A 14080-nucleotide genomic window follows, 5' to 3' on the forward strand; every position below is an offset into this window, starting at 1 on the left:
ACAAAAACATTAAACCAATAGTACTGTCAGAGTGAACAACGCTAAAGGGATGCCGAGACGAATTTCATTAATGGCCACATGTAGTAGACTAAGCTCTACACAACACTGCAAAGCCTTTTTGCAGTACCCAAGGTAAAATTTGTCTATAATACAAAGCTAGAAAACACCTATGTCTATGCCATCAGCACTTACGAGGGCTACTCACAATGCACAACATTAAATGACATGTCAGTTTTACCACGTTGGATTAAGCACCATATTTATTCAAACAAAAGTTGGCTTTTTAGACCAACCTGTATACGGCCCCTTGAGCGAAATCATGTCATTGTTGGTTGGTTTGGTTGGTTGGTTTATGGGGTTTAACGTCCCAAAGCGACTAAGGCTATGAGAGACGCCGTAGTGGAGGGCTCCGAAAATTTCGACCACCTGGGGTTCTTTAACGTGCACTGACATCGCACAGCACACGGGCCTCGAATTTCTCCTCCAAAGAAATTCAACCGCCACAGCCGGGATCAAACCCGCGTCTTTCGGGACAGCAGCCGAGCACCATAGCCACTGAGCCACCGCGGCGGCGTTCATTGTTGGTGTTTATGTCCATGCACCCACCCCATGACTGCTTACTGCACCTGGATACTCCAACACTCACAACAAAAGGAATTTTCTAGCGCTTACGCCTGTGCTATTGCTAGTAGAGTGGCATAAACATTGCACACGTCCGATAACCCTGCCCAGGACTACTAAGCAGACTGGCATCAGCTTTTCACACCAAACCAGCTGTTGCTGAAAATCGCATTACCAAGAAGGCAAACATACATTAAATTTTATTCTTTTTTGAGAACACTATAGCTTTAGCGCAGCCAGAGTGCCACAGGGAAAATATGGCAACGCAGTACTGTTGCTAGCGTCGCCAGGCTTGCTTAGACACATTTGCCACACAGTCACAGTTACTGTGTTTACCATACGATGGTGCCAAAATTCTCTGCTGTCAAAGCCTACGAACTGTTTAAAAACCATTATAACCCATTAAGGAGCTATGCACACAACTGCGTTAGAAACGAACTCACAGCTTTTTCCATGACTTGCGCTATACCCAGCAGCCATTTCTTTGAGGTGAATTTAGAATTCTTCATGCCACAAAATGCTTTTTTTTATGCCATCTAACACAGTAAATAATATTTCATGAAACAGTGAGCATGGTAACATATGCTCCACCATTTTTCATGCAGACATATTTTGCTACCAGTAATAATACTAATTTTTTTTTGTTTTTTTCCTGAAGCTCTAGTGTCATGTGCATGTTTGAAACAGAAAGCAATTCCTCCTTTGAGAGTTTATTTGACAAATCCTGGAAATCTGAGGAGACAATTTTCAACTGTTGTAGCACTTCGCGTGAAATTTCGTACATGCCCGTAAAAATGAACTACTGGAGCTTTGTGTTGAACTGACTGGCTTTCTTGAGGCCTGGATATGCAATTTAGTTGATAAAATGTTTGTCAAAATAGCAAGTAGCACCTCAGTTGGTTAACCTACAACAGTTATTCACCTTTAAAGCTGAGACTTGAACAATAACTGGCAAACAAAGGCTCCTTACTATCCCCATTTCATTTTTATGCAATTTCTGCTGGCTTCTTTACTCATCCTCTCTCCTTCCAAGGAAGGCTACGAGCACAGGTGCATGCTTGAGGTTCAGAGTGCCACAGCGGTTACACATTCACTCAGAACAAAACGAAAACAAGCAGCACATCGCAGGACTCGGCCGCAAAAACCAACAGCATGCAAATCCACAATACGTAGCTCCTTGCGTTCTGAACACAAAAACCAGCGTGCCGGCCTCTTTCCAAATTTCTTTCCACTTAAGAAACAGGAACCAAACTATAGCTGACTAATTTCTTTTTAACCCTGATGGGGCACCAAACCTGGGAGGACGGACTTCGGCTTATGGTTCACCTATTTTTTATAGATATAGGATGTTGGCTAATCCAGTGTTTCCAAGCTGAGCGAAGCAGACGGCTTCTACCATTACCAACACCGCACCAAATTCCCCCATCAAGTCATATACAATGACATCACAAATGCTGTCAATGGCCACATTCGAAGAGCAAGAAATACTAACAATCTAACTGGACAAAATTTTCTCATAGTACGAGCTCTAAACACAGATGAAACATAGTGAATATGATTAATAAACAGTAAAATCTTTTTATAAGAAAACAGACAAGACAACAAATCGTCCTGATACAGGTCAACTCTCAAACTGTGACACTTCATTTATCAAATCCAATTTTCTGCAAAAGCTGCTGCTTAAAGGTGCAGTGAAGAGAAATCTGAACTCGCCTTTTTGACGCGCGAACTCAATCTACACGTTCCGAGCATTCTTAGAAACTTCATTTATTGCCCTGTGTGACTGATTTCCCTAATTAAGTCGAATTAACATCCAGCTCCCGCCTTTATTTTTTTTTTATTCTTCCCGTACGGTGGGTGGAGTTGACCAACGCGTGAAGTGCCTTTCACCCATTCCCATGGCGGCTTGGCGCTCTGCCATCGGCGGAGTAATACGTAGTAATCCGTAGTAGCAAATAGTCCGCGCGTATTTTTATTTCTGAGAGCTTATTTTGCGACTATAGTATCTGCAAATGAAACTATTTATTCACGGAAACCTAAAAAACAAAATAAAGCGAAAGCAAAGCCTCCACGGAGCTGGCTGAAAGGCACTCCACGTGTTGGTCGACTCCGCCTACCGTATGGGGAGAATTCAAAAAGTAAAGGCGGGAGCCGGACGTTAATTTGATTTAATTAGGGAAATCGGCAACACAGGGCAATAAGTCGAAGTTTCTAAGAATGTTCGGAACGTGTAGATCGAGTTCCCGTGGCAAAAAGACGAGTTCAGATTCCTGTTCACTGCACCTTTCATTGATAACAGATCCTGAGTCAGTCAATGCACAGTTTCCTGAAATCCTTGAAGTAGTGAATCCTGTTCATAGTAAGCCATAGCCAACCAATTTTATAAACCTAAACTTTATTTCAGCATAACGTTACTGCTGTTGCACATGGTAAATACTGCACATAGTGAATAGTTGCGACTCATTAATATGGGCACTTTGGTTTTCGAGCAAAACTGCCCATAAAGCGAGTCATCCGTAGTAAAAATTCATAAGAAAAAACGCTTCATTATCAACGTCTCCTTTCTTGCATTGGAGTGGGAGTGAAGTAGATAGAAATCAAAGAAAATTTTTGGCGCCCCAAGTGCATTATCCTGGACACCATATCTTTAAAATAACGTGGTACAGCTTGAAGCTCCCAGTCATCTATAAGAGGCATGATGGCACCTCATGGCATAATGACATACCCTCTACTACAACTGTTCACATACCATGAACTGCTAGTATACAGGGCGTTCCGTATCTATCTGTCCGGGTTGTAAAAAATTCTCCTGCACCAACTACTGGACTATTTTGGGCTCAACCACAGACCACAAGGTAGCTTATGATAGTCTGTGTCTTTTTATAAGCAATTTAACATTCCGACTTGCCTGAATTGTCGGGAATCGGCGAATAACTACTGTCGCCTGCGTGCAGAATTTTCGTCGAGGCGAGCAGAGCAGCAGATTTGACAGTCCGCGTCATCTGGGACACTGCGAGACCTTCTCCAGCTCCAAGCAGGCACACTGGTTGCCTCGCAGTTTGCCAGATGACACAGCCTCTCAACACGGCTAGTCCACTCTCCTCGACGAAAATTCTGCGAACAGACTGCAGTTATTCGCCGGTTCCAGGCAAGTTCCGATGTTAAATTATTTATCAGAAAACGCAGACTATCATAAGCTGCCCTGTGGTCTGTACTTGAGACCAAATAAGCCAGTAGTTTGCGCAGGAGAAATTTTCACAACCCAGACAAACAAATACGGAACACCCTGTATATCTGTACTCAGAAGGCTGACAGCTGCTCAATGCGGCTTCCAACGTAGCACAAGCTGCAGAGAAAGGTTTCTTTACAGCCATTCACGCAAATGGCATATGGTAAGGTCTGTTGTAAATAATGACTGGGCACCTTTGCACAGTAAAGCTTGAAACCACACACAAACAAAAAGACCATTATTCAGGCGTTTGCACACACTGCCTTCCACTGGCGTCCAGCGATCAAAATAGGGGAAAGGAAACATCTGGTTAGGGAAATCAGTAGTGTTTTAGCACTAAAACCCTCAATCTTAGATTTCGCTGATGTCTGTCTCTCCGAAGCCTCTCCATGACCTTGAGGTTGCTCGGGAAGGGCAACCTGTGTCTCACAAGCCCCACCGGTGGTAGCACCAGCAATCACAATGCAGTGGCGTATCGATTAACCACTGCACCTCAGCGCCAGGAGTAGTATGAGAACTCCCAGCCATCTATAAATGTTAAGTAGAAAATAACCAATTCCAAATATATGGGCATTAACCCATTAATGCTATTGCACCATACCCTTAAGCCAGCACTTAGGTCTGATTTCGCCGATCTTTGTCTGAAGCCTGCTTGACCTTGAAAACCGAGCCTTGAACCGAAACCGAAATGAAGACCAAAGTGCTAGTGCACCTATTTTGCATTCGGCCTAACCACACTTAATTGTCCGCCATTTCTTTGTCTCTGTCCACGTTAAGGCAACAAAAATACATGGGTCTCAGGGGCTCTGCGCATTTTCACTATGTCCATTGCCCAGGCACTGAATTTCCATATTAACCTGGTGTAAATACAGAAAGAAAGTTTGGATCCCAGAAAAACTGTCCATAATTCATCATAACGATGATGAATTTTTATGGCACCAGGGCAGCTTTGGCCAAAGAGGGCCATGGCACAAGGCATTTACATCTATACAAGGAGGGGTCAAAGGTATATTTCCCAAGCATTTCACCCTAAAGAAGCCGAGCACCAGGCCAGGAAAAAGCTTGTACCCATTGTATCACCGGAGGGTACAATGGGCTCTGCATTTTCACTACCAATGCCCAGAGAGCAAATTTCCATATTAATGGGGGATGCAGCTTTCAAGTCACGAAAATCGATAAAAAAATATTTTAGAGAACACCAGATTTCGTATCTATAAGGTCTTTCTAAACATATACCGAAAGATATTCTCCAAAAACAACGACTTAAAAATAAGTTTTTGCGACCATAGGTAGCGAAAAACTGGTCGAGATCTCTGTAAAAATGGCAATTTTCTCAAAAGCGCTTCTTTGCCCTGACTGCCCTGCTTGCAAAAAGAATAGCATGACAACTGCTTCATAAATTTTCGTGTGATTTGTTGCATTGCGTTCCCTAATAAATTCTTTATGCAGTGTCGTTCCCATATTCCTGAATTACTTCATTTTTTCACTCTGTCCCTAATCTGACATGATGGTAATGAATGCATTATGCAATCATGGCTATAATGTTCTGCGTAGAAAAAACTCAGGTTGATAAAAGTATTTAGAGAATACCATTGCATGAGCCATTTCTTTGGCTAAAATTTACGAGGCACTCTAAGCTCCTACCATGTTTTGTTATCATGCCAAGGCTTTCTACAAGTTTGGTACAGCAATGAAGCACATAAAAATTTGTCAATACTACAAAATAAGTATGAGTGAAAATTTTTATTTATTCATTTAGTGCACTTCCCAACAAGTGTGCCAAATTTCATCGCTCTACAACAACAAAAAAAAAAATTAAAACTCCGAAAGGAGTATCCCCCTTTAACACGGTCTAATTATTAACATCCATGCCATGCAATCAAATTTAATGCCATTAAGTGCTTACTGCCTAAAGTTAAAGGCATTCGCATGTTGCCACACGTATAAATTTCATAGCATTACCCTTACTGCCATTCACAACATACTGAATTCGCCGAGCAATCCGTACTCTCGTCTCCATTCCACACGCAGAAAAGCATGCACTTTGTTAGTAACAACTTCCTAACCAGTAGCAAATGGCTAATCCTTAACTTTCAGTCAGATGACGCATCTCGACTGCATTTTTGATGCGAAGGGCGCCATTTTTACCAGTACTTGAGTCACTCTCGGCTTGTGCGCAGACACGCGAGTTTATGGCTACTTTTTAAGGCGAAAGCCTTTAATGCCTCATACTGTCGTGACCAAGACGTGTTAGCAAATGTGTCCGCATTTCGGATGCATGCCTAAAAATAAAACCAAGTAAGAAATTGGTCGAGTTGGGGAATCGAACCAGGGTCTCCGGAGTGCGAGATGAGCACGCTAACCACTCCGCCATGTCTGCTGGATGGTTTGGAATGAACAAAAGCGCGTCTAGATAATACGGCGTCTTCGTTCACTCCCATCTTTCTCCCTTCCCGTTACGGCGAGGTTCAGGTGTCCACCGAGATATGTAAGACAGATACATTTCCTTTCCTCAAAAACCAATTTACCGTTGAGCAAGGCGTACAGCCGAGTTAATGAAATTTTTTACTGCCTTGCAAGCGTTATCCGACATCGTGACTTCCGTATGACATTAAATGTGGACGTGTAGCACCAACTCCGAAAATAATGGCATTAACAAACTTAAAGCCTTAAGCATTTACTGCCATTTCTTGTGCGCATGTGGCCCGAGTATAAGGAGGCTTGGATCGCAGAAAAAATGTCCGCAATTCAATCATAATGACGATTTTTTATGATACAAAGGCAGCTTTGGCCAAAGAGCGCCATGGCACATGATATTTTCGCCTCCACAAGATGGAGTCAAAGGTCCATTTCCCACACATTTAATCCCAGAAAGGACAAGTAACAGGCCGTGAAAAAGCTTGTACCCACTGTATCACCAGTGGGTGCCCTGTGGCACTAGGGATCGAACCCCGCACCTACTGCATGCGAGGCGAATGCTTGAACTCCATTATTAGAGTCGCCCATATTAATGGGGATCGTATTAATGAGACATTATTGCATTTCTACTTTCCTACGAGATAGACAGAATGATTCAAACCTTTATTAATACTTTTATTTACTTTCATATAATGCAGCCTTGCACGAGGCTACAGTAGCTACTGCAGTAAACAGGAAGGTAGCAGCTAGGTATCAAGAAACTATTAAAAATGACTAAGGTCTCAAATTTCTGGCCCCAGGGACGATTCAAGCTTCTCTACCCCTACAAATGCATGTGATAAAAAAGCAGAACCGAAGCCCTTACACTACACTATCATACATGTTCGCATGCTAAAAGCAAAATTTTTGACCAGGGAGTGAAATTAAATTGGTGAAATTTCACATGCCATAGCAACACCACAGGCGATGAAAGATTGGCCAGTACATGATTGTGGTTTATTTTAACCATTCCAGATCTTTCAGCATGCATTGGAATCTCAGTAAAGTGCCAACTAAGCATTTTGCCTTATTGAAAATGATTACTACAATCAAACACTACAATGGAGAGGAGTAAGTCAGTAAAATGCTGGTAGTGGCCTTCTGCCAAAATTTGGTAACAAGAACATTTTGCTGTTAATGAGACTCAATAAAATTTTTCGGGAGTGTTATAACATGAGTGGCAAATGTAGCAATTTAAAAGATCATGGTACACCACACATGTTCAGTGCTCAATATAGTTCATTCTTGGAGTTTTCCGCAAAATCATCAAGCACCACTATGACACAGTTCAGTTCAGTTCAATGCTCAGAAAACAAACAGCTTGGTGCCAAAAAATTTAGCTTGAAAAACCCAACGATGACTGACGAAACTTGGCAAAGTAAAACTGCATTGGCTTGAAATGAAAATTAAGCACCAGCCAAGCAAGGAGTTCAATGCTCATTCAAAGAAAGTGCAAGTGTTTGACAGGATTACAGAACGCAGGAACTAAATATCAGCATGTTGAACAATGATGTGTAGCCTGAAGTGCTGAAGTGATGTGAAGATGACCACCATAGCTTAGGCTAAATGCTCAATAAATCATGCCAGTAAAACTTTCAGCAAGAGGCAATTATATGTTTCACTCATGTGCCTTACCATTCCATGCAACATCATCACTTTCACAGAAAAGCAAGCCATCACATCCACATTAAAACTAGTCAATCCAGTTAATTTCCACTTGAAAATGAAAACTAGTTGTAAGAAGAGCAAAGGTGCAGTAACTATCGCACTTTTGGAGGACACCTCAATGGCACAGGCAATGAAGGAGGGATTGAAAGAAAGGAGAGAAAGATGCACTGCAGTGGAGATCTCCAGAAAAATTTCAACCACCTGGCACTAATGATTAACCCACACTGACATCGCATTGCACACAGGCTTGTTCTGCATTCCACCTCCATCAAAATGTGGCTGCTGGGGCCGGGATTTGATCCCAAGTCCTCCTGCTCAGCAGTGAACGCCACTAGCTGATCACCTTCGCGGTCATTTCAGACTGTCATAAAATTCATCTTCGAACAGAAGTTCACTTCACCATAGTTTGGACCCCTCAGAAGTTTAATGAAAAGCTGTCAGAGCAAGAATGCAACCTTTCTCTAACTGTATTGACAAAATGTATCCACATCCAAGGGCAAAATTTATAAAACTGCTACATTAACAAAACCAGGCAAATTCTGAGCAAGTCTGTAAAATAGTCCCATAACACAATAAAATCAATGTGGCAGTGGCCTTTTTTAACTGCACTACCACAGCAGCTGCATGTGCGTAGATGTATACACACTTGTCTATGGCACTCAAGATTTGTTCGCCATAATATGCCAGTGGCAGCTATTGCTAGCCTCATGCTGATAAAACTAAAGCAGTTTTGTATCATACTAGGAACAAAAACATAGACACACAAAACACAATTACACTACGGTCAACTCCTGTAGAGATTGTGTCTAGTTTTAAAACTCTGGGTGTCATTTTTCAAAACACAATGTCATGGGATGCCCACATAGATTATATTACAAAAAAACTATCACAAATAGTAGGCATTGTTTCGCGAAATCGCCATGCATTCCCTCGCCACATTCTGATGCTGATTTATAATGGTCTTTTCTCCCCTAGACTTAATTATTGTCACTTGGTATGGGCTTCGACTACTAAATCTAATATAGACAGAGTGCTCATTCTCCAAAAAAAGTTTTTAAGAGCTGTCGAAAACGTACCAATGCACTACCACACACATGAATTATTTAAAAAATACAATGTAATTCCAGTAACAAAATCCTATGACTACCGGCTTTGCAAGTTGTTCAAACAAGAAACTAAATGTAACAATTGTACTATTCAGAACATAGCTCAGCTAGAAAATAATGTAGTTTCATACCAGGCGCGTCATTTTGAACCATGGAAGGTTAACACAAATAGAACTACATGCGGTCTACAAATGCTGCAAAACAAGTTACCCCGATTACTAAACAGTTTGCAAGCTAAAAATATCCAACTCGACAATATAACTTTCAAAGCACTGCGCGATCTTTTCAAAACGAAGTAAAACGAGATTTTGTGTCTATAATATTTCCCCATGAATGTATTAAAAATGTGAGTACGTGTTACACTGAAATGTGGTGACAGTATATATGTTTTAACGTTTTTCTTGTAATATGTTGTTTTTTTTTCACTTTTTTTTCTTTACATGTTGTGATAAAATATGCTGTGTATAAACTTTTTTTTTTACGACATTCCGCCAACTGCCAATGAAAGGGGGCCTGCGGCCCTGTCAAGCTGGCTTCTGGCAGCTTTTTCTGCAGGCTTCCTGCATCATGTAATGTGATGTGAATAAACTTCTTCTTCTTCTTCTTCTTCATGGTTTGAGATAGCATGCTCCAAAGCACATGCGGTGTGCTGACTTGGTGTGTTTTGACCCACAAATTGCAGACTGCTGTAAGCTCTACCTTCAGCCGGAAAGCAAAAGGTAGAAGCAACAACACGTCATGCATGATGCATGCATTGTGGCATCGCAGGTACTGCATACGTTCACTTTCCTCTGCCACTAGAGATAGTAACCCCGGGCTGCAAGTGAAATCAGCAGCAAACAAATCAGCACACCCTCAAAAACATGCTATCTTCTGTGATGCATAATGAAGCACACCTCTCAATCAGTCTACAAGTAGGAAACTGCGTAGATGTCTGCATGAATGCACATACTGTAGTAGCCCATTTGATGAAGCACTCAGCTGTTTGAAAAAAATAAGCATAAACTGTTCATGTCTGCCATCTGCTGTGACCGCAGCAATTTACAAGGGACATATCATGCATAATTCACCTATACTGTAACTAGATCTGTAATGCCGATCCTTGTAGATACAAGTATAGCGACTATGCCTTTAGTATGTCACATTCTGAAGTGTAGACCTGCTGTCAAAAGTGTTCAAGCCCCAGGGTTTGCTTTAAGCCCTGCAGTGGAGGCACCCATCAAGCTTTGAGGCGGGAAGAGGCGAGAATAACCCCTGTCATATCCTGTTAAGGCCCTTCGGTCTTCATTGGTGCTGCGAGCGCTTAACTTTTGGGCTCAAAACAGACCGTAGAGGCCGAAGATTTTTGAACAAGACTGTATACATGCATGCTTATACAGGCTGTTTCACCTCAGACATTACACAATTTTTAAGAATAGGCTTTTGAGTTAGAAGAGCGCTTTTTTTTGGCATAGCATAGTCAGTAGTGTAATACATCAGAATACAGTTAAAACATGCTACCTAACAGCCTGGTTAACTAACACTGAATTGTCCACTTTTTAACTATTACAGTTAGGCTCCTTGTTCATTGAGACGCGAGTGGCCCGCCGAACGCAATACCCATATCAGTTTTTAGAATTTCGAAAACGCAGTTCCCCTCGGCACTGTGGCCCAACAAACTCTGGCTATTTCGACGAGTGACGTGCACTGGAGGAGTTGTTCTACCTCCAAGTTTCTCGAAACCAGATGTATTTTGGCACAATGTATGGCCAATATTTGTTGGGCCGCAGCGCCAAGGGTAACAGAGTTTACGAAATTCTAAAAACTGATATGGATATTACTTACAGTGGGGAACACGCCTCTCAATAATAAGCCGAATAGTAAGAGTTAAGAAATTAATTATTCAATATTAGTTAACCAGCCTGCTAGTTAGCTCGTCTAGGTTGTATTTTGATGTGGTACACCGCTGACAACGCAATGCCGAAAAAAGCACCCTTCCAACTCAAAAAGGCTATTTTTTTAAATTGTTTAATATGTCTTACGTGAAACACCCTGTATACTCACCCCCATTACAGTATTAACAGATAATAATAAGTTGGCTGGTTTAATTCCAGAATGTGACACCACCACTTTAACGGCAACTGCCATAATACACCTGCACATATCGTAAACCTTATATGCACATACTTATTTGGGCACATGACATTTTTTTTTATTTTATATTCTTTTTATACCACTGGTTTGCACTGAAATTTGCTGTAAAGACTGCACTCTGAGGTCTGTTACGTGTAACTCATTTGACATCGGTACTTATCTGGTTCATGGAGTAATAAATGGCAACCATCAACTACAAAGCCACCCACAGAACAGCTGCCTCAGCTGGCCAAGAAGACCGGTGTCACTGCCCTCTGGGGAAGGACAAGAACCAGCAACACATTTCCTTATCCTATTTTCCACTACATAGCACCACTAGCCCGCTCTGCTTTCTGAACTCACTATTCTGAGGGCTTGAAGTGATCTTCCATTTTTACCACACGCACCTGGCAAGTACCACCATCAAATTAACTATTATCTGACACAGACCACAACGTGCAATTTTCCTGCGAAATTTGAGCACAAGCATGCAACACAACAGAAAATATAATTTTCAAATGGCATCAAGATAAATATGCAGGTTACTGTATACGCTACACTGAAGGTAACATGACCTGCAACAGTGGCAAGAACAGGCAGAAGTTTGAGGGCCACGGATGACATTAAAAAGGCCAAATTTCTTGGTGCAGTATATGATTAGCCTCGAACAGAGCAATGTAGTCTCAACAGCTGCATGCATAGAGCAAAAATTTCCCTATAAATTTCAGGTTTTGCACCTAGGCCACAGTAAAGCTGAACTTTTCCAGAGCATCCATAGCATGCACTCTGTTGCATGCATATGCATAGGTGTCCAATAATGAAAAAAATCTAACAGTTATTATATACACAGAAGTCACTTTACCTCTTCTTGACCACTGTCACAAATCTGCACCACACTTACTGCAAACAGCAATGCAAACCATAAACCTTGCAGGCCATCATGGGGCGACACCATTTGAAAGCTGGCAGCAAGGGAAGAAAACGGCACATTTCGTGTCTTCATAAACTAAGTACTTCCGGCAGCTTTGCCCAAGGTTGCAAGAGTACGCCAGTACTCTACCACACACAGTACAATGCAAAATGCTTCTTTGCATTAACACGATCGCCAACAACAGCTTTACCTTTTTTCACAAGAATTGAAAAACTGAATGCAATTGCTCAAAAACACAGGAAATAAAAAATGTAAAAAGAAACCACTTGCGACATGTTTTAACTTTTTCATAAATCCTTTCTACTTCTGGCTAACCTACTGACTAGTAGGATTCCAGCACAATTAATTTTTTCACATGGCATGCTAAATTCAGACCAGAAGTCACTAAAGCATGAAAGAAAAGATGTATCAGCAATTACCAGTTTTTAAATTGCAATCCTAAAAACTCAACCACATGCGTGCACACTTACAGGCATGTGTTTGGTTGCTTTCACCTACAAAACATGCAAGATCGCACACAAACTGCGCAAGACGGAGTCATGCTAAACATATGAAAAATTTGCCTAAGAATTGAAGGCCCTTCCCATTCTCCGAATAACTCAATGGGAGCAAAATAAAATGCCAGGTCGATGGGACTGAGCACGGAACTAAAACATTTACTAACATTTCCAATACTATACACGCAATGCTAGCGCACAGCATAAACTATGCACTACGTGTCGATGTAACTGTAGCATAAACAAAAAAAAAACATATCCATGGACCGCATTTAGACATGAAAAAAAAAATACTCAGCCAAAACCTACACTACTTCACAACAACTGGAGGACTGCAGGCGAAAAGCAAGAAAACCTCGCAATACTCTCATTGTACGGAAGCGCCGAACTGAAGGGATATAGCGCAGCGTCAAATTGCACAGCGTCAAACTAAAATGTTAAGAACGACAGTCTAGTGTTCATGTCCTGTAATCGTTCATACAACAGCACCAAAGCAGCTCCAGCGCGAAAGCAGCAGCTAAAGCACGTGTAAAAACATACACACCGAGTAAAATGTATTAACAGTGCAGAATGAGATCGGGACAAGACGCTATATGTTCCGTTTGGCTGTCGACGCTGTAATTCATTGCATCCCCTCTTAGGCTTACACGATCTCCAAGACCGAATCATTCCATCAAACAGCAGCGCATCAAAGAGCACTACAAAAGAGATGATAACCTTCACTACGGCGCTTCTCTTGGCCCATAATTTTCATCCATCGAGCATCAGAGTTTTCCAATATCTTCTTTCTTCTAATTTCTCTCCTGCGCACGACTTGCTCAGCTGCGTCCTCCATTTTGCGAACGTTTATGGCTTCAATAGCGCCATCTCGCAGAATGTAATCACAGATCTTTTCGAATAGAACGTGCAACCCTGGCATCCCGCGGTTATGTCGTGTTCGTAGCACTGATGAGTGGTTCGTAGCTCCCTTGACAGCACAAGTGCAATACTCTTCATCACTATAAATTGAAATACTTGGAGTCTAAATGACACTCGAGATAATTTTTGAAACTATCAAAAAACAAACACCAACAGCTTTTTTTTTTAAACTTAAGTTCAAAAACAGTTTACCTTTCTACCCATAGAGGACGCAACAACCTGTATGTAGCACAAATAAATCTGCAGTGGAAATTAGCAAAAAGCGATTGGAGGATTGGTGGCTGAAAAGCAGAGATTCGACATAAGGTTAGAAGTGCAGGAAACCGTAGGTAAAAAAGATAGCGAATCTTAATGAGAATTGACACCACAGTTGAACAAAAATAAAGAAGGAAAAGCTGAGTATGCATGGAGGAAGAATGGTTTCGAAGAGAGCGCTCCTTTCCATCCATCCAGCACAGAACTTTAGTGCGGCAACTTTTGTCTCGTAGTCAGTTCAAGTCCATGGCATAGAGTTTCTTACTATTACCTAGAGGGAAAGCTG

At 41.6% G+C, this 14080-nt stretch overlaps 1 protein-coding gene across 1 annotated transcript in view; it reads right to left on the minus strand.

Annotated features, from left to right (window-relative positions):
• The window catches only part of LOC149353111 (uncharacterized), a 28910-nt gene extending 15347 nt beyond the window's left edge, over positions 1-13563 (minus strand). The window contains exon 1 of the mRNA XM_089582312.1: positions 13339-13563. Coding sequence (XP_089438438.1) covers positions 13339-13540 — 202 coding nt within the window. The 5' untranslated portion in view covers positions 13541-13563. The remainder of the gene's footprint in view (positions 1-13338) is intronic.
• Between the last annotated feature and the right edge of the window lie 517 nt (positions 13564-14080).

This window comes from Amblyomma mixtum, chromosome 3 (genome assembly GCF_055824585.1).
Source record: "Amblyomma mixtum isolate Tamu chromosome 3, ASM5582458v1, whole genome shotgun sequence".
NCBI classification, from domain to species: domain Eukaryota; kingdom Metazoa; phylum Arthropoda; class Arachnida; order Ixodida; family Ixodidae; genus Amblyomma; species Amblyomma mixtum.